Here is a 22318-nt window from a genome sequence, read left to right as displayed (position 1 = left end):
CGAGGTGGCGCTAGAGGTAAGGTGTCTGCCTTGTAAGCGCTACCAAGGAAGGACCGCGATTCGATCCCCCAGAGTCCCATAAGGTCCCTCCAAGCCAGGGGCAATTTCTGAGCGCTTAGCCAGTTGTAACCCCTGAGCATCAAACGGGTGTGACCTGAAAAACCAAAAAGGAAAAAAAAAAAAAAAAAAAAAAAAAAGAAATCGCTCCTGACTTGAGGGACCATATGAGATGTTGGGGGATTGAACTGCGGCCCATTTTAGGCTAGCACCTGCAAGGCAGACACCTTACACCCTGTGCCAAGGCTCCGGTCCCAATGAAACATTTTTCAACTTAACTTTTTTTGTTTGTTTGTATTTTTGGGGGTCACACCCGGCAGCACTCAGGGGTTACTGCTGGCTCTATGCTCAGAGATTGCTCCTCACAGGCTCAGGGGACCATATGGGGTGCCGGGATTTGAACCAATGACCTTCTTCATGAAAAGCAGATGACTTATCTACATGCCGCTATCTCTCCGGTCCTCAACCTAATTTTTTTTTTTTTTTGCTTGTTTGTTTTGGGGCTACACCTGTTGGTGCTTGGGTTATTCCTGGCTTTCACTCTGGGGTCATTCCTGGAAGTACTCCGAGAACCATATGGGATGTCAGGGACCAAACCCTGCAAATTCCCTACCCCCCCTGTGCTCTGTATGCCAACTTAAAAAATTTAAGTCTGGGGCTAGAGAGATAGCATGGAAGTAAAGCGTTTGCCTTGCATGCAGAAGGTCAGTGGTTCGAATTCCGGCAACCCATATGGACCCTGAGCCTGCCAGGAGTGATTTCTGAGCACAGAGCCAGGAGTAACCCTGAGTGCTGCTGGGTGTGACCTAAAAACCAAAACCAAAACAAACAAAAAAATTTAAGCCCGAGTAAGTCTTACTAAACAATAACTGGTTCACAGTAAGTAAACAGGTTGACTTATAAGTGCTAATCCTTGTAGTTTGAATCTAAACACTCCATAGACTATATACCAGGGAAACGGCCTACCTTTCATAATATACTCATTTTCTGAAGAACCAGGAAGGGTGAGTGCTTTGAAAAGGTTTGTTAGCAGAATCTCAACAAACGGTGCAATTTCTGCAGCTGTAAACCTATAGATAAAAAAACAATTTTTGGTCACTGTCAAGTCTAGAGTGTGTCACCGTGGAATACCCTTGGGCAACTAATAAATCAAGCTTTTCAGCATGCAAGAGTCATTTCATACCACTATAGATTAGGAAAGCATTTTAATATATTCATGTAAAGTCCTATAAGGTATACTGAGATCAAAAATGATCAAACAAACCAAAACCCTGGCAAACCTCTAATTGTCTAATGTTTGAAAGGTGCTCCTTGGTTAATGTCTATCACCACTGAGAATTTTGTACTACTGCCTCCTATTTATTTTTGCAGGTTGAGATAATTCAGAACTATTTTTTGTATAAATTCTGTACCTAAAAATAATGGCTTGACTCATCTCAAAGAATATCCTTTCAACCTTTCAATTGGCTATGAGGCTCTTTACTTCAAGTTACCAGTATTTTTTTTTGGATGGGCAACACCTGGTGGCACTCAGTGTTTATTCCTGGCTCTGCACTCAGAAATTACTCCCTATAGGCTCGGGGGACCATCTGGGATGACAACAATTGAACTGGGTAGGCCTCATAAAAGGCAAATGCTCTACTCACTGTGTATGGCTCTGGCTCCCTAGATCCTAGAATTGCTTCCAATCTCTTAAAGCTCATTTTCAAGAACTGACACTGTTGAATGTCCTTGAAAGACATGCCTATCACTCATATTTTACAGTTTATATTTGAATCAGGTCAGAACTTTCTTGGAGCTTAAATAATTTTAACTGTGTTACATCTCAACACTAAGATTACTTAGATGAAAAGAGCCAGATGAAAATAACTGTTTCAGGGCTGGAGAGCTAGCATGAAGATAAGGCATTTGTCTTGCATGCAGAAGGACAGTGGTTTGAATCACGGCATCCCATATGGTCCCCCGAGCCTGCCAAGAGCGATTTCTGAGCATAGAGCCATAGGAGTAATCCCTGAGTGCTGCCGGGTGTGACCCAAAAAACAACAACAACAACAACAACAACAAAAAAAAAAAAAAAAAAAAAAAAAAGAAAAGAAAAGAAAAGAAAAGAAAAGAAAAGAAAAGAAAAAAAAAGTAAAAGAAAGGGAAATAGGGGCCCGGAGAGATAGCACAGCGGCATTTGCCTTGCAAGCAGCCGATCCAGGACTAAAGGTGGTTGATTCGAATCCCGTTGTTCCATATGGTATCCCCGTACCTGCCAGGAGCTATTTCTGAGCAGACAGCCAGGAGTAACCCCTGAGCAACGCCATGTGTGGCCCAAAAACCAAAAACCAAAAAAAAAAAAAAAAAAAAAAAAAAGGAAAATAACTGTTGCATGATGCTACTAAGATAATGCTATTACACAGCAATTCCATAATGCGGATTCACTTATAAGATACTTTCAGAGTAAATGTCTTAATATCAGACCTGAAAATTTAGCTTACCAAGTTTTTTCTTTGACTTGGTTGCTAGGACATTCCATATAAAATCCTAGCTTAACTACTTTATCAAATCCTTTGACATTCATTTATATTTATTTATTGGTTTTTGTGGGCCACACCTGGCGGTGTTCAGGGGTTACTCCTGGCTGTCTGCTCAGAAATTGCTCCTGGCAGGCACGGGGGACCATATGGGACACCGGGATTCGAACCAACCACCTTTGGTCCTGGATCGGCTGCTTGCAAGGCAAATGCCACTGTGCTATCTCTCCGGGCCCCCATTTATATTTATTTTTATTTGAACTACACCTAGCAGTGGTCAGGGGACCATAATTGGTGTTCAAGATTTGGACTGGGGTCAGCAGAATGCAAACCAAGCACTTTAAAGGCTGTACTATCTCTGGCCATACATTTCTATTTATTAACCAAAAATTACTTTCACAAATTCATTTTTATATTATTGTCATAACATATATGTGTATATATGTATATGTGTGTATATATGTATGTATACACACACACACACACACTTTGATGCTTAAAATCCTTTAGAAAAGCAGTCTCAGGAACATTGAGTGAGAAAAAAAAGGTCAGATCTTCCCTTAACACTGAGAAGACTTAACAACAACAATGACCTGCTTACTGAACAGGGCTTTCTGCATTGCCCTTTAATTGTGAGAAGAAATTAGAGAACGGTCCGCACCATCCTGACTTCAATGTAGGATATACAGATTCCAGGATCTTCAATATAGAAACATGATACCAACAACAGAGATTGTGTGAAAAATAAAACTAGTGTTATTACAGACAATGACCTGGATTGGACAAACTAGTTTGCTTGGAGCCTAGAGTTGGTCTTTTGGCAGGAAACTTCAGGGGTAGGGTCTCTTTGTATTTAGGCCAAGGTTTTTTCTTCCCATGTCCCCCATATTTTGGTGGGCCTATGCAAACGATAATTGCCACTCTAACGTTTTTACTGTGCTCCTCTGACTCTAAACCTTAAAAGAAAACCCACTTTAACTTTTGAAGTTAACTTAAACTAATATGCATGTGCATGAAAATGTAAAAAACTACACTGTCTTCAAGTTTAAGGAGTTACATAAATTTTATGGCTTTAGATTGCTTGGTGTACCGCAAAGAAATGTTATAATGTACTACAATCTGGGGACTTGAGGGACAAAGTAATTGTACATGGGTTCGGTTTTATTTTTTTTATTTATTTTTTTTTGTTTTTGGGCCACACCCGTTTGATGCTCAGGGGTTGTTACTCCTGGCTATGTCCTCAGAAATTGCCCCTGGTTTGGGGGGACCATATGGGATGCCGGGGGATCGAACCGCGGTCGTTCCTTGGCTAGCGCTTGTAAGGCAGACAACTTACCTCTAGCGCCACCTTCCCGGCCCCGGTTTTATTTTTCTTAATGTTCTTTGACTGTAAGATCAAAATTAAGGTGTCAACAGGGGGATTTCTTCTGAGAACTCTGTTTTTGGGTGATTGCCCTTTCACTGTAACTTTACCTTGTCCTTTCTTTGCATCATTGTTCACATAATTAAAAATAAATAAAAACACCTGCCCAGTGGGGCCCGACTCTGAAAAATTTTGAGTGCTGCCTGTGTTTGTCTCCTGTCCTCTCGTGTGAACCTCTTGGGAGTGGGCCAAAAAGAGGCTCCAGAAAACTCGCTCTCCCAGAGGCTTATTCCAGGGCAAGAACGCCAAGGAACTGCTTCACAATGTGAAAACCGTCTATAAGCAGTACTTTGCAGAAGCCAGGTCCCCTGTTTGTGACGTCAGGCTGGGAAAATCTGCGAAACTACGCCTGCCCAGTGAAGCACGACTGTGAAAAATTGTGAGTGCTGCCTGTGTGTGTCTGTCTCCTGTCCACTCGCGTGAACCTCTTCTAGTGGGCCGAAAAGAGGCTCCAGAAGAGCATGGCCGCGTAGCAAACACCATCGGAACAAGAAGAAAACATCACACTAAGAACTATGTTGGATCACTGAAGCCCAGCATTTCTCTCCCGACTGTCTTCTCTGCTACGTGCTCGGGCCTAAGATTTGATCCTGTGTGAGGCTTCATCCACGAAGGACTCCCCTCCCTTGGAGGCAAGTCGACCCATCCAGAAAGGACGGAGCCAGAGGAGTGTGGCTGCGTACATCATTTAGCCAATGAATAGCACAACACGTAGAAAAACCCACAATACAACTGTGGCAATGGGGAAACAACGCAGGCCAGCATTAGACATAGAGAATGAAGATGACAATTCTGATGACCAGATAATGAACAACCAACTAATCAACCTCTCAGATAAGGACTTTAGACTAGCAATATGGAAGATGCTCAACAAACTCAAAGAAACCATGGATCGAGTTGAACAGAACACTAATAAGAACCAAGAAAATCTGAAGACAGAAATCACAAAACTCCAAACTGAAATAACATGTCAACTAACAGGCCTGAAAAACTCAGTAAACGAAGTGAATGACAAAATGGATAAGCTCTGGGACAGGGTATCAGAAGCTGAGAATAGACTTGGTGCTGTGGAAGATGAGATACATAACAATTCCATACAGCAGGAGAGATTGGAAAAAAAACTTAAAGCAAATGAACAGACAATGGAAAAATTAGTCAAACAATGGGAACAGATGAAAATAGAAGTCTATGATAAGCTCAACAGAAACAACTTAAGAATCATTGGAGTCCCAGAGACCCAGGAAGAAAATTTCCAGGAAGAATCAACGGTCAAGAACATCAATGAAGAGAAACTTTCAGAGCTAAAGAATATATGTGAGGGCCCGGAGAGATAGCACAGCGGCGTTTGCCTTGCAAGCAGCCAATCCAGGACCAAAGATGGTTGGTTCGAATCCCGGTGTCCCATATGGTCCCCCGTGCCTGCCAGGAGCTATTTCTGAGCAGACAGCCAGGAGTAACCCCTGAGTACTGCTGGGAGTAACCCAAAAACCAAAAACCAAAAAAAAAAAAAAAAAAAAAAAAAAAAAGAATATATGTGAACAAATAAATCCTGCATGCTCGAAGAGTACCAACCAAAAGAGACCCCAGAAAAAATAACCCAAGACACATCCTAGTCACAATGACAAATCCCACAGATAGAGACAGAATTCTGAAAACAGCAAGATCAAAAAGGGAAATTACATTTAAGGGAGCATCCTTGAGATTTACAGCAGACCTTCACCAGAAACACTCAAGGCCAGAAAGCAGTGGTGGGATATTGTGACAAGACTGAATGAAATGAATGCTTCACCTAGAATACTGTACCCAGCAAAACTCACTTTCCGGTTTGACGGAAGAATACAAAGTTTCACAGACAAAAAACAGCTCAGAAACTTTACAGACTCAAAATCAGTCTTAAGAGAAAAACTGAAAGACCTAATTTAAGACAAGACTAACCAAAAGACACACCAAATTTCAATATAAAGATGGCATTAAATCCCAGGACAATTCTTTCTCTCAATGTCAATGGACTAAATACACCAGTTAAAGAGACACAGAGTGGCTAAATGGATCCAAAAACTCAATCCAACCTTCTGCTGCCTACAAGAAACGCATCTGAATAGTCAGAACAAACATAGACTCAAAATAAAAGGATGAAGAAAAATTATTTAAGCAAATAACAGCAATAAAAAAGCTGGAGTGGCCATACTAATACCAGATAATGCAAACTTTATACTCAGGAAGGTTGTAAGGGACAAAGATGGACATTTAATATTAATCAAGGGGTATGTAGAGCAGGAAGAAATCACTCTCCTAAACATATATGCACTGAATGAGGGTCCAGCAAAATATTTAATACAATTGTTGACAAATCTGAAAAATAATATCAATAACAACACAATAATTGTGGGGGACCTCAACATGGCTTTGTCAACACTGGATAGGTCAACCAGACTGAAACCCAACAAGAACATACTAGACCTGAGGAGAGAAATGGAAGAAAGAGGCCTAGTGGATATATATAGGACACTCCATCCCCAGAAACCTGGATACACATTCTTCTCCAATGTACATGGGACATTCTCCAGGATAGACTACATGCTGGCACACAAAACATACCTCCATAATATCAAGAGGATAGAAATTTTGCAGGCTACCTTCACTAACCACAAGGCTCTGAAATTATTTGTGAATTCCAAAGGGACACAGAAGAAAAACTTTAACACCTGGAAGTTAAACAGCCTCATACTGAATAACCAGTGGGTCCGAGATAAAATCAAGGAAATCAAAAGATTCCTGGAAACAAATGATAATAAAGACACAAACTATCAGAACTTATGCGACACAGCAAAAGCAGTACTGAGAGGAAAATTTATAGCTTTGCAAGCACACATCAAGAAGAAGGGGCTTACCTGAGTAGCTTAATGACACAACTCATAGAACTAGAAAGTGCTCAACAAAAAGACCCAAAAATAGGGAGACAGAAGGAAATAACAAAGCTGAGAGCAAAAATCAACGAAGTGGAAACCCAAAAAACAATCCGAAAGATCAACGAAAGCAGAAGTTGGTTCTTTGAAAAAATAAACAAGATTGATAGACCACTGGCAAAACTAACAAAGAAAGAGAGAGAGAGAAACTTGATAACTCGTATTAGGAATGAAAAAGGAGAGATCACTACTGATATGGCAGAGATTCAAAGGGTAATCAGAAACTTTGAGAAACTCTACGCCACTAAAAATGAGAACCTGGAAGAAATGGATAAATTTTGGACTCTTATAATCTTCCACGGTTGAAGGAAAAGGATGTAGCATATCTGAACACCCCCATCACTACTGATGAAATTAAAACGATAATCAAATGTCTGCCCCAAAACAAAAGCCCAGGCCCAGATGGATTCACTAATGAATTCTTCCAAACTTTCCAAGAGGAACTACTACCAATCCTGGCAAGACTCTTTCATAAAACTGAACAAACGGAAACACTTCCAAATAGCATTTATGAAGCCACGATCACCTTTATACCTAAACCAGATAGAGATGCTACGAAAAAAGAAAATTACAGACCAATATCGCTGATGAATGCAGATACAAAGATCCTCAACAAAATCCTGGCAAATAGGATTCAGTGCCTCATTAAGAAGATTATCCGGGCCCAGAGAGATAGGAGAGATAGCAGAGCGGTGTTTGCCTTGCAAGCAGCCGATCCAGGACCAAAGGTGGTTGGTTCGAATTCCGGTGTTCCATATGGTCCTCCGTGCCTGCCAGGAGCTATTTCTGAGCAGACAGCCAGGAGTAACCCCTGAGCACCGCCGGGTGTGGCCCCCCCCCCCAAAAAAAAAGATTATCTGGCCCGGAGAGATAGCACAGCAGCTTGTACCAAGATACAGGGAATGTTGGACTTTATTCGTCAGCCCCCTAGATGCATCAACAATATCTTGTGGCATTGCTTCTCTTTTGCATAGGCACATTAAAATGGAGAAATAATACATATGCAAACAAATTCTTATCTAATAGAGATGGGGACACAAATTTGGTAATGCAATTAGGCCTTTTACCCTGAACATTGGCATAATGATTTGGCTCAGGCCTCAGAAGAATGGGCATTGCCCATACACACCTGAACAATGGATACCATCTATGGAAACAACCACAATTGTTTTTAACATTACCAGGATCCAAGCCTCTACTAGGGAAGACCTACCACCGCTTTGGCAGTGACTTACTCCAAAGTGTGCTCCCAACACCCAGACGACTCAGCAACAGTCTGCATGCAGGGCAAATCACTCCGCATTTAATGGTATGCTGAAACTAGAGGATGCTCCACATCAGCCTGACATCGATGAAAGTAATGTACAGAATCCAGAGTCTTTAAATATATGAATCTGATACCAACAACAGCTAAAGTGTGAAAAGGTTTCACCAGGACCTTGAGAATGACTGAAGTTGGACGGACTGGTTTGCCTGGAACCCAGAGTCTGTCTTATGCCAATAAACTGAGGTGAGGCCTTTTTAGTAATCAGGTCAAGGATTTTTTTCCATTTTCCCCATTTTTCTGGACCTATGCAAACAACGGCGATTGCTACTATCACACCTTTACTTTTTTTTACTTTTTTCTTTTAAGGAAAAAAAATACAACTCACTAAACTTAAAAACAATTGTAGTAGGGGCCGGGTAGGTGGCGCTGGAGGTAAGGTGTCTGCCTTGCAAGCGCTAGCCAAGGAAGGACCGCGGTTCGATCCCCGGCGTCCCATATGGTCCCCCCAAGCCAGGGGCGATTTCTGAGCACATAGCCAGGAGTAACCCCTGAGCATCAAACGGGTGTGGCCCAAAAACCAAAAAAAAAAAAAAAAAAAAAAAAACAATTGTAGTAGAATGCCTGTCTCGAATACAGGCAGGGGATGGGAAGGGGGAAGGAATGTTACACTGGTGCAGGGGGGTGTTCTGGTTATGACTGTAACCCAAATATGATCATGTTACTTGAAAACCTGTCTAGAGTACAGGTGGGGGGGTGGGATGGAGGGAGATTTGGGACATTGGTGGTGGGAATGTTGCACTGGAGATGGGAGGTGTTATTTATATGACTGAAACCTAATCACAATCATATCTGTAATCAAGATGTTTAAATAAATAAAAATATATATATATATATAAAAAGAAAGATACTGCTTTTTTTAAAAGAGACATTGCAGATACTTACAGAATGGCGTTGTTAGGCCCTTTCATAGTAAATAACCTCTCAAGAGCATGTGCTGCGTAAGTATGAACAACAATACTTTCAGCTTGAAGAAGATTAATTAAGAGAGGAATGGATACTAAAAGATGTTCCTTTGGTACCTGAAAAATATAATTAAAAAAATCACTCTAATCCAATGGTCCTCAAACTACGGCCCGCAGGCCACATGTTGTATTTATTCCCATTTTGTTTCTTTACTTCTAAATAAGATATATGCAGTGTGCATAGAAATTTGTTCATAATTTTTGTTTTTACTATAATCTGGCCATCCAACAGTCTGAAGGACAGTGAACTGACCCCCTGTTTAAAACGTTTGAGGACCCCTGCATCCAATTATATAATCTTAGAGTAAAAGAACTGTTTACTGAAAGGCCAGAGAGATAGTACAGAACAAGGCATTTGCCTTGTACACTGACGCAGGTTTAGTTTGGTCCCTGGCATACTATACATGCCCCTGAGCCTGTGTGTTAGCCTCAGGGATTCCCGAGTGCAGAGTCAGAAGTTATCCCTAAAAGATCGTTGAGTTTGGACCCAAACAAACAAATAATCATATTAGGTGAAATATATTTTCTAGGCCTGGAGAGAGTAGGAAGGTAAGGCGCTTACCTTGCATGCACTAGACCTACGTTTGATCCCCAAAATCACATCTACTGAACACCACCAGTTGTGGCCGAACTCCTCTTTCCCTCAAAATTAGGACTATGCTAACAATGGAAAATTTTTCACAAGAAAACACTGATCACATTTTAAAAAAATCACTAAAACTGAAAAAACTAGACATTATGTCCTAATGAAAGGTACACTGATTATAAATTATTCTTTGTGGGTAAGGGACCATACCTGGAGATGCTCAGAGGTTACTCCTAGCTCTGTACTTCAGTAATTACTCCTGATAGTGTTTGAGAGATCATATAGGGTGCCAGGGGATCAAATGTGAGTCAACTGATCATTTTTAAACATTTTGGGGGAGTCAGGGGATTCCAATCAATCCCTTGGGCCACTTCTAACAATTCTTGGTACAGTGATCTTAGCCTACCAGAATTGGTGGGTAACCCAGAGGAGTACTAGGAACCTCAAAGTACTATAAGTAAATCTAGAGTATGGACTCCAGACCGGAGGGATCATAAAATCTTACCTCTCACCCAAGAAATATAAATTCCAATCTCTTGCTTTATCAATAAAAATGACAGGAAAAACAAAACCACAAAAAATCAGGAAAAGGGGCCGGACCAGTAGCGCAGCAGTAGGGCATTTGCCTTGCATGCTGCTGACTCTAATGAACCTAGGTTCAATCTCAGATGGTCCCCCCCTCAAGCCAGGATCAATTTCTGAGTGCATAGCCAGAAGTAACCCTGCGGGTCACCGGGTGTGGTCCAAATAATAACAACAACAAAAAAAGACAGGATAAAAGGGGCCAGAATGATAGATTGCACAGCAAGTACGGCATTTCCCTTGTCCAAAGTCAACCCAGGTTAGATAGAGCCCTGGCGTCCTCTCTGGTCCTCCAAGCCTGCCTGGAGTAATTTCTGAGTGCAGAGCCAGGAGTAACTCCTCAGCGCTGCTGAGTGTGGCCCTAACAACCCTCAAAAACACAAACACAAATTAAAAAAGCGAAGAACAGGGAAAAGATTAATAATTTAAGCTATATTATGAGAGGGGGTCCAGAGATACTCAAAGTAGGAGCACATGGTTTGCATTCACGAGGCCTAGGTTTGAATCCTATCACTGTGTTTCTGGTTGTTTCCTTAAAACAGTTTTTTTGTTTGTTTTTTTTTTTAGTTTTTGGGTCTCACCTGGCAGCGCTCAGGGGTTACTCCTACACTCAGAAATCGCTCCTGGCAGGCTTGGGGGACCATATGGGATGCCGGGATTCAAACCACCGTTCTTCTGCATGCAAGGCAAATGCCCTACCTCCATGCCATCTCTCAGGCCCCTTCCTTAAATTTTTTTTTTTTTTTGTGTTTTTTTTTGGGTCACACCCGGCAGTGCTCAGGGGTTATTTCTGGCTCCAGGTTCAGAAATTGCTCCTGGCAGGCACAGGGGACCATATGGGGCGCCGGGATTCAAACCGATGACCTCCTGCATGAAAGGCAAACGCCTTACCTCCATGCTATCTCTCCTGCCCCGCCTTCCTTAAATTTTTAAGGTCTGCTTAGCATAAAAGTGTACTCATGAATACCATATTCAAGGATGCAAGTTAGGTACTCCTTCGTTGTTTTGGGACCACACCCAATGACACTTGGGTTCCTCCTGGCTCTGCACTCAGAAATTACTCCTGGCAGACTCAGGGGAACATATGGGATGCTGGGGATCGAACCTGGGTCTGGTGTATGCAAGGCAAATGCCCTAAGGCAAATGCCCAACCTGCTATGTTATCACTCAGGCCCCAACTACAAGGTACTTTAAAATGTATTTTGGACCACGCTAGCTTGTGCTTGGTGCTTACTCCTGGTAGAGTGACTTCGATCAAACCTAGCTGGTCACAGGCAAGGCAAGGAATCTAATCTATTATTGTACTATCTCTCTGGCCCTGAAATTTTACAAGATAAATAGCTAGTTTATCCAACAAATAATGGGAATTAAAAAAGGAGAGGATCAGGGCCGGCAAGATAGCATGGAGGTAAGGCGTTTGCCTTCCATGCAGAAGGTATGTGGTTCAAATCCCGGCATCCCATATAGTCCCCTGTGCCTGCCACGGGTGATTTCTGAGTGTAGAGCCAGGAGTAATCCCTGAGCGCTGCCGGGTGTGGACCCCCACCTCCACCCCCCAAAAAAAGGAGAGGATCAGTTGACTGTTAAGAGATGAGACAAAAAAAGGGAGATGAGACAAAATAATAAAAGAGCTGGTAATATGGGGTGCTTCATCTCCTTTTTGTATGGTGCTCAGGGGCTATTCCTAGCATGTGTTAAACACGTAGCACCGAGGACCAAAATTAAGATCCTGAACATGAGTTCCTGTAGAGCTGTATCTCTGGTCTCTAAATTATAATTTATAAGAAAATGATAAATGAAATATTTGAGAAGACTGAAATTAGCTAGCCTGGAATCATAAAATCTTAAGGGAAAAAAGTTGGTCCAGAAGTTGTTCAAAGAAGTTGTCATCAAAGTGTTTGCCTCACATGTAGCCAACCCCAGCTCACTACTGGACCTACATATATTCCAAGCATTGCCAGAATTAATAATATTGGATGTAGTGTCAAAACAAAAACCAGACCCCATCAAAGTTACTACTAATATTTTTAGGCATTGATATCAAATATGAATTTGTACAAAATGGGAAGGAAAGTTAAATACAGAATAAAAATTGCCTACACATATTACTTACTTGATTCCTGAAAATCATAATATATTTGATCCCATCGGCTTTAAGGACAGGAAATTCATTCACTGTTGGGGGAAAATTTAGTCACGTAATTACTAAGGAATGTCACTCTCAAATCAGTAATATTATCATATTTTTAAAACATGATTTTGTATCAATTATTAAAGATATATTTACACATTGCTGTTATTACAACAGTCAAGCCTTAGAAATAATCCAGGTAGTCTAATAACAAGTGAATAAGTGGAGAAAGACAAAGGACAGGATGATCTCACCCAAATGTGTAATACAGAGAAACAAAAAAATAGAATATATAATGCCTAACAAAAAATAAACTCTTAAATACTAGTACTCTGGTGGTATGTGTGGCTCAGTAGCATTATAAACATAAAACAACAGTAATACTATTATAAACCATTATACTTTTTTCAATTGAGCAAAACAAACATTGCTTTAATATTCAAAATATCAAATAATCATGTAGTTAATTCTACATGACATACTTTACAGTTATTAAATCTGGCAAAATTATAGTTTTATTACCTCAAACATGTAGTACTTAGATAAATGAATACATGTTAAGCAAGCCACAAATCAATCACATGAATGTCTACTTCACAGATTTAAAGCTATCCTCAACTACAGTGTTTTTTTTTTTGTTTTGTTTTGGTTTTGGTTTTTGGGTCACATCCAGCAGCGCTCAGGGGTTAATCCTGGCTCTATGTTCAGAAATCGCTCCTGGTAGGCTCGGGGGACCATATGGGATGCCGGGATTCGAACCACGGACCTTCTGCATGCAAGGCAAACTGCCTTACCTCCGTACTATCTCTCCGGCCCTAACTACAGTGTTTTGAGGTGGGAAAATGAGGGACACAATGGGAAATTGCTAGTTCTTGAAGATGGGTGAATGTACAAAAAAGTTCATTATAATTTTATAAGAGAACAGTGGTTGGTACAATGGGTAATAAGATAGGACCAGACTCAAACACAGTATATGATCCTGGCAATACTAAGCCCACCAGAAGTGAGACAAGTAAGACAAACACATGCTTGGTTGTGGAATTTACTGGTGGTTGTACACTTAATTTTTCTTGGCCACACCCTACACATTTTTAGAAGGACTGCTGGTACACAAGCCTAACAGGAATGGTAAAGTTTATTAACAGGGCTCATATATTATGATTGTAGTGCTTGCTGGCAAAGTCTCACATCATGAGAGATGTCAGGTCTCATAATCGTGTGTGCAAACACAGGCTCACTTTCAACTCTGATTCAAGTTTAGTACGGATTCCAAACATGAGGAGCTGTGTGTGTGTGTGTCTCACAATTATCTATCTGGTATCTTTCTGTCAAGTATCATAGTCCTTGGTGTGACACAGATGAGTATTTTTGTTGGGACTGTTGAGGGTCCCCAAACATGAATATGCTTGGAACATGTGGGTGACACTAAGGATCAAACTCATGGCCCCATGCACTTCAGTTGGGCTCCTTTTGCTGCTGAGTAATCTCAGAACCCAAGAGCCATCAGTTATGACTTAGTTACTTATTATGTAAATTTAAATAATGCAAATAAAAACTACAGGCACTGTTCTACATTCCATTATTTTCACAAATTCATTAAAAAAAAAAAAAAAAAAGGATTCCTGACTTCAATGTAAGATATGCAGATTCCAGGATCTTTAATACAGAAACATGATACCAACAACAGAGACTGTGTGAAAAATAAAAGTGTGTTGGCACTACAGACAATGGATTGGATTGGACGATCTAGCTTGCCTGGAGCCTAGACTTGGTCTTGTGCCAGGAAACTTCAGGGGTCTGGTCTCTTTGTACTTAGGCCAAGGTTATTTCTTTCCATGTCCCTCATATTTTGGTGGGCCTATGCAAACAACAATTGCCACTCTAACACCATTTTTACTGTGCTCCTTTGACTCTAATCCTTAAAAAGAACTCACTTAAAATTTGAGGTTAACTTAAGCTAATATGCATATATATGGAAATGTAAGAAAATACTATGCCTGTAATGTTTAAGGAGTTACGTAAGTTTTATGGCTTTAGATTGCCTTGTGTACTGTTAAGAAATATCATAATGTGTTACAATCTGGGTACTTGAGGGACAAAGTAATTGTACATGGATTCTGTCTTATTTATCTTAATGTTCTTTGGCTGAAATTTCAAAGTTAAGATATCAGCAAGGGGACTTCTGAGAATTATGTTATGGGTGATTGTCCTTCCACTGTAACTTTACCTTGTCCTCTTTCTTTGCACCCTTGTTCTCATAATTAAAAATAAAAATAAAAATTAAAAAAAAAAAAAGGATAAAACATTTTTTCCAAAAATCTACTTACCATTTGCTGATTTTAAATCAGGAAGAATATGATTCACAAAGAACTCCGTCAGGTTTACAAGTTCATTTGCTTGTGTAATTCCATGCTGAAAACCAAATTAATAGCATAAAATATCATAAAATTTAGGCAATTTTTTTTGGGGGGAGGGGGGGAATTGATTTTTGGGCAACTTCCAGCGACACTCAAGGGTTACTCCTGGCTCATGCAGAAAACACTCCTGGTAGGCTCGGGAACCACATGGGATACCAGGGGTTGAATTCAGGTCTGTCCCAGGTCAGTCGCGTGCAAGGCAAACACCCTGCCACTGTGCTATCACTCCATTTTAGGCAATTTTTAAAAACCACTTTATTTTATTTATTTGGGAGGGGTGTCATGCCCGGCAGCACTCAGGGATTACTCCTGGCTCTAAGCTAGGAAATCACTCCTAGCAGGCTCGTGGGACCATATGGGATGCTGGAATTCGAACCACTGTCCTTCTACACGCAAGACAAACACCTTACCTCCATGCTATCTCTCCGGCCTCTAAAAACTATTTTAAAAACAGACATGATTTCAGCACACACACAATGCTTACAATGTGTGTAATTATAAAACAAGACTTTAAAAAGGTAACTAACGGGGCTGGCGAGGTGGCGCTTGAGGTAAGGTATCTGCCTTGCAAGCGCTAGCCAAGGAAAGATCGCGACCGTGGTTCGATCCCCAGGCGTCCCATATGGTCCCCCCAAGCCAGGGGCAATTTCTGAGCCCTTAGCCAGGAGTAACCGCTGAGCATCAGATGGGTATGGCCCGAAAAACCAAAAAAAAAAAAAAAACAAAACCAAAACAAAAAGGTAATTAACGAGGGGCCGGTGAGGTGGCACTAGAGGTAAGGTGTCTGCCTTGCAAGCGCTAGCCAAGGAAGGACCACGATCGATCCCCTGGCGACCCATATAGTTCCCCCAAGCCAGGGGCAATTTCTGAGCACTTAGCCAGGATTAACCCCTGAGCATCAAATGGGTGTGGCCCCAAGAACCCCCCCCCAAAATAATAAAAATAAAAGGCAATTAACAAAACTTCTCTAAATTAAAGAAGTTAATCTTGGGGCCAGAGTGATAGCACAGCAGTAGGGCATTTGTCTTGCACGAGGATGACCTGGGACAGACCAGAGTTCGATCACCAGTATCCCACATGGTCCCCAAGCCTATCAGGAGCAATTTCTGAGCACAGAAAGAGGAGTAACCCCTGAGCACTGCCAGGTATGGCCCCCAAAAAGAAGTTAATCTTTACATTTAGTGTATTTTATAGGATTCCTGGAAGCAGTGTAGCATGTCAAGATTTTCTATAAAAAACTAAGTACTTGGAGCCAGAGAGATAGCACAGTGGTGTTTGCCTTACAAGCAGCCATTCCAGGACCCAAGGTGATTGGTTCAAATCCCAGAGTCCCATATGGTCCCCCGGGCCTGCCAGGAGCAATTTCTGAGCAGATAGCCAGGAGTAACCCCTGTGCACCACCGGGTATGGCCCCCCCCAAAAAAGCCTAAGTACTTAATATATTAATTGCCGTATTTGCTGGTGTATAAGACGACTGGGCGTATAAGAAGACCCCCTAATTTTGCAGTTGAAACATCGGTTTAGGCCTATATTCGCTGTATCATACAAAACGTTCTTGTGCTGCAACTGTATGTACCACAGTGAGCCAATCACAACAAGCAAAGGTTCAAAGGTTATACTGTAATAGACTTCCTCTCTGACTCTGGCCAATCTGAGCAGGCTTATTACAGTGTAGATTCGGGTCCAGAACATTGTCTAATTTGCATGCCTAAAAAACCTGCTTGGATTGGCTGAGTTAGAGAGGCGGTCCGAGCAGCCTTGCAGTGATTGGTGCAGGATCGAGTTGGAAAATTCGTTTTGTGGCAATATTCAGACAATTTTCGTTTAGCGGCATATTGAAACATTTTTTGGGATATACTCGGTGTATAAGATGACCCCCGATTTTTTTGTTTCAAAAGTCGTCTTATGCTCCGGAAAATACGGTAAGTCATTCTTAGGGGCCGGAGCAGTGGCACAAGCTGTAGGGCGTCTGCCTTGCAAGCGCTAGCCTACAATGGACTGCGGTTTGATCCCCTGGGGTCCCATATGCTCCTCTAAGCCAGGAACGACTTCTGAACACATAGCCAGGAGCAACCCCTGAGCGTCAGCAAGTGTGGCTCAACAACCAAAAAAAAAGAAGAAATCATTCTTAGAAATATGGGAATTTATGGGCCAGAGAGATAGCACAGTGGTAGAGCCTTTGCCTTGCACACAGATAATCCAAGAGTAATGGTGCTTTGATTCCCAACATCATAAGGTCCCCTGAGTCAGGAATGATTTCTGAGCACATAGCCAGAAGTAAACCCTGAGTGTCGCTGGGTGTAACCCCAAAATAACAAAAGAAAAAAAAGAAAGAAAAAGAAATATGGGTATTCAGAAAAGCAGAATAACTAGAACTACCAGAATTAGGCTGTATTGCCAGAAAGTTATTGCTTCTTTTTTGTGTCTGATATGCTGAGGGTATGAACGCTAATACAGTGGCTAGCATGCTTCATGCATGCAGCTTAACAGGTTTGATTCCCGGCATCCCATATGGACCCCTGATTACCAGGAGTGATTACTGAGTACAGTCAGGAGTAATCCTGAATATTGCTGGGTATGAACCAAAAACAAAAACAAAAAACTATGTTTAAAAAAAAGAACAGGGGCCAGAGAGATAGCACAGAGGTAGGGTGTTTGCCTTGCATGCAGCTGACCCAGGATGGACCCAAGTTCGATTGCTGGCATCCTATATGGTTTCCCAAGCCAAGGTGCAATTTCTGAGCACAGAGCCAAGAGTAACCCCTAAATGCCACTTGGTGTGGCCCAAAAAACAAAAACAGTAACACAACACTCACCTTCTGTGTTTGGGCTTTTGATGCCAAAGATGTCACTAGATAAATGGCTGCATCTTTGTGTTTCCAGTTGACAGATGGATTTTTTGCATACTCTTGCAGCATGGAATTAACATAACCGGAGAAAATTCCTGTCACAGGTCCTTCAAAAAACTTGCATAATCCTCGAACTAGATCACAAGCAGCCCTGCGTCTAGTATCAATATCTAAAAAAAAGTAATAATAAAGGTGGGAAATATATCATGGAAGGAAGAAACAATTACCAAATAAATAAAATTCATTAGAAAACAAACTTTACATCTGGTAGTAATCAGCAACATAATCAATGTCAAGAGCCCCATCCTTTCCCCCAAAAAACTCAAAATGAGAATAAAAGCAGATCAGAAGAGTGTCTAAGTATACATAAAATAAAAGTATAATTCTACTTCTAACATTTCATTAAATTCATAAGAAACTTTTGTTTTGGTGATAGCAACAGAACTCAAGGTATCACAGAAAGAGTGCTGCACTGCTATGCTAAAGCCCTAAAAGAGTTGCTATTCTGCTTATTTTGGGGCCATATCTGGACATCCTGATGGCATTCTTCGGGAATTATATAAGATGCTGGGGATTGAGCCAGGGTTAGCCTGGTGCAAAGTAAGCAGCATAACTGTTGTATCCTTTCTCCAGCCCTGAGTGCCTTTTTTGAGGTATGCAAATAGAAGGCAAACAGTTCAAAAAAAAAAGCTAGCTAAAAATGACTCTAAGAGGGATTTTTTTGGGGCCTATCCAGCAGTGCCAGAAATCAAACTAAAATTATGTACATGCAAAACAAGTGCCTTACCTCTCGGGCTTCTAAGACATACTCATCCTAACTCCTGCTTCTTCCCAAAATTACTAGGGCGAGCAAAACTAATAAAACGAGTTTATTATGAGTAACATTAAAATACCAAACTACAGGGCCAAAGCGGTGGCACTAGAGGTAAAGCGTATGCCTTTCCAGCGCCAGCCTAGGAAAGACTGCGGTTCAATCCCCTGGCATCCCAGATGGTCTCCCCAAGCCAGGAGTGATTTCTGAGCACATAGCCAGAAATAACTCCTGAGCGTCAATGGGTGTGGCCCAAAAAACAAAAACAAACAAAAAAACCCACCAAAATATGGGCCGGAGAGATACACAGCAGTAGGGCATTTGCCTTGCACACAGCTGACCTAGGACAAACTTGGGTTTGATTCCTTGCATCCCATGTCACCCAAGCCTGCCAGGAGCGATTTCTGAGCGCAAAGCTAGGAGTAACCCGAGGCTGCCAGGTGTGGCCCAAAAATCAAAAATAAAATAAAATAAAAACAAAAGGAGCCAGAAAGATAGCATGGAGGTAAGGCGTTTGCCTTTCCTGCAGAAGGTCATCGGTTCGAATCCCGGCGTCCCATATGGTCCCCCGTACCTGCCAGGAGCAATTTCTGAGTATGGAGTCAGGAATAACCCCTGAACACTGCCGGGTATGACCCAAAAACCACACCCACACCCACACCCACACACACCCACACCCACACCCACACACACACACAGAAAATAAATAAAATAAAAAAATAAAATAAAATAAAAACAAAGGGGCCGGAGCAGTGGCGCAAGCGTTAATGCATCCGTTAGCCTAGGACGACTGCTGTTCGATACCCCGGCATCCCATATGGTCCCCCAAGCCAGGAGCATTTTCTGAGTGCACAGCCAGGAATAACCCCTGAGCGTTACTGGGTGTAGTCCCCAAACCAAGAAAACCACCAAAAATCCAAAAATCCATACCAGGGCCAGAGAGGTGGCGCAAGCTGTAAGGTATCTGCCTTGCCTGCAGATGGACCACGGTGAGATCCCCAGCATCCATATGGTCCCCGGAGCCAGGAACAATTTTGTGCGTAGAGCCAGGAGTAACCCTTGAGTGTCACCGGGTATGGCCCACAAAACAAAAAACAATCAAAACATACCAGATCCTTCCAAGTCTCTTCTTATGTATTCCTCAGAATTATCTTCAAACGCTTCTTCATCAGCAGCTATAAAAAGAATCCACATTATAAATAACTCCTCGAAAGAAACAAACTAAGTACTTCTGCAATTTAGTATACAGACAGTATGTGTTCTTTTCTTTATTTTCAGACAGTATGTGAAAGTGTGTAAATAAATATTTTAATTGAATCAACTTAAGATAGAAAGTGTTCATGAATGAGTTTCAGTCATACAATGTACCAACACTCATCCCTTTACCAGTGCACCCCCAACTCCATTTGCAACTGTACTCTATAGTAACTACTCTTCATCCTTTCTGTGGAAAGCTTCCCAGTGACCAGTCCTCTTGCTCTGATCTCTATCGTTACCACTTTTTTTTTGTAAAGGTTTTATACTACCAAATTATTTCCTAACTTTCATCTACCCTTAATCATCACTTAGCCTAAGAAATACTAAAAGGTTAGCTAATAAATATAGTTGAGACCTAATACATTTATCAGCATCATTAAACTGGAAGCAGCCAACACCTCCAGGTATGCTGGTTTTGTGGCTGATGTCTCTGGGCAGGCGTCTCCGTCCCTCCCCACTGTACCAGAAGTCCTGGCAGCCATGCCCACAATCCAGAGCCTTCTGCTATGTCTGCACAAGCAGCCAATACCAAAGATTTATCTCACTCTAAAGAAAGGAACCAGCAGCAACAAGTCAAGTCATGGACACACCAGTAAGTTGATTGTACTGAGGACTTTGGAAGGGGCAGGGCAGGCTGCACATACCAATCTACCTTACAAATGTCACCATGTTTATGGCCCAGCTTCACTGCTTTTCACTAATCTCTGAAGAACTTCAGATATGCTGTTGTGGCTGACATCTACAAGGATTGTTTGGAGCTAGAAAAGGTTGATTCCCCCCCACCTCTGTACTTCCAGAAGTCCCAGTAGCTCTGCATATGAACCACCACTGTCACCATATGAGCTCACACAGACACCCCTATAATTTTTTTTTTTTTTGCACTCATCACTCTTGTGGTGTGAGCTTCATGTCATGAGCTGGTCCTTCCAGCCCTCCTCTCTTTTGTCTCTGAGAATTATTTTCCCCTACAATTTTTTTTGGGGGGGGCCACACCCAGTGGTGCTCAGGGGTTACTCCTGGCTATCTGCTCAGAAAGAGCTCCTGGCAGGCACGGGGGACCATATGGGACTCCGGGATTTGAACCAACCACCTTAGGTCCTAGGTCGGCTGCTTGCAAGGCAAACGCTGCTGTGTTATCTCTCCGGTAACAAGTAGTAACAAGTCATCAAAGCAACAATCATTTGACAAAATTTATTTGTGCCACATTTTTAGAAAAAGCTTTAATATACAAAGCACAAATTTTATTGATTTAAAAAAATTTTTAATAATTAAAAAAATTTTGACTGTTTGAGTGACAACACAGTAGAATGTTCGACTTGCATGAAGTCAACCTTGGTTCAATCCTCTGCATCCCCAAACCAGGAATCTATTATTAATGTGGGCTAAAATTTTGAGCTTTTATAGTTTAATATTGGGGTCACACCTAATTATTCCCAGAGGCCAAGAGACACACAAAGGCTCAATGCATGCAAAGCCTTAGCCTCTTACTATAACTTGGCATTAAAACAAAATGAAACGAAACAAAACGGGGGCTGGAAGAGATAGCATGGAGGTAGGGCAGAAGAACGTTGGTTCGAAACCCGGCATTCCATATGGTTCCCCAAGTCTACCAGGAGCAATTTCTGAGTGTAGAGCCAGGAGTAATCCCCGAGTGCTGCCAGGTGTAACCCAAAAACAAAAACAAAACAAAAAAGGTATCAAACTTTATAAACTTTGACATAATTACCTCTAAACTCCATGTTAGGCACAATAACCTTTTCACAGATGCTTGTCAGCGTGTTCTGGTCCTCAAACAAATTCTTATAATGAGGTCTCTCACAAACTGAAGCCAGAAATTGAATTGCATTACTTACCAACTGAAATAAAAGGCAAAAAAAAAAAAAAAAAAGTGTATTTTAAGCAAAAAGAACCATTTACTTAAAAAAGGTAGACAGGGATCTCTTAATTATACTGTCTCCAGTATCATCTTACCAAGTCATATTTAACTTCTTGGCCTGTGGTAACTAATAAATTCCAGATGGCTGTGACAAAACGAGGCAAGTAATGCTGAAATTCTTCGTCATACTTTTGTGCATAGAGTGCAGCATTATCACAAATCTGAGATTTTAGGAGCTCCAACAAGCCTGCTTCCTCTTCATCCTCACATAAGAAAAAAAAAACAAATTTTATACCTACAAATTCACTGCTACTATAAATATTAATCTAAATCAGAGGAACAACAAACATCTGCAGGCAAAATTTGGTCTGGTAACTTTACAAATGTTTTTTTCAACATTCGCCCCTAATTTTACAAATGTTTTAATGGAAGTCATACATACTGTTTTCACTGGTAACAACCTATAATATTGTCTATGGCAACCCACCATTATGACCAAAGTTTAGCAAGACTTAGATCAATCAGAAAATGTATATGCCACAAATTCAAAAATAT

The 22318-nt window shown here is 41.4% G+C and overlaps 1 protein-coding gene across 1 annotated transcript in view; it reads right to left on the bottom strand.

Moving 5' to 3' along the window:
* CSE1L (chromosome segregation 1 like) overlaps positions 1 to 22318 on the bottom strand; it is a 65713-nt gene that overhangs the window by 15698 nt on the left and 27697 nt on the right. Inside the window, exons 9-16 of the mRNA XM_049781319.1 lie at positions 21859 to 22026; positions 21614 to 21743; positions 19740 to 19805; positions 17787 to 17989; positions 14881 to 14965; positions 12536 to 12597; positions 9175 to 9311; positions 1024 to 1127 (exon numbers count right to left, since the gene is read on the bottom strand). Of these exons, the coding sequence (XP_049637276.1) occupies positions 1024 to 1127; positions 9175 to 9311; positions 12536 to 12597; positions 14881 to 14965; positions 17787 to 17989; positions 19740 to 19805; positions 21614 to 21743; positions 21859 to 22026 (955 nt within the window). The remainder of the gene's footprint in view (positions 1 to 1023; positions 1128 to 9174; positions 9312 to 12535; positions 12598 to 14880; positions 14966 to 17786; positions 17990 to 19739; positions 19806 to 21613; positions 21744 to 21858; positions 22027 to 22318) is intronic.

The sequence above is a fragment of the Suncus etruscus genome, chromosome 9 (assembly GCF_024139225.1).
Source record: "Suncus etruscus isolate mSunEtr1 chromosome 9, mSunEtr1.pri.cur, whole genome shotgun sequence".
Lineage (NCBI taxonomy): Eukaryota > Metazoa > Chordata > Mammalia > Eulipotyphla > Soricidae > Suncus > Suncus etruscus.
This window is presented reverse-complemented; position numbering and strand designations above follow the sequence as displayed.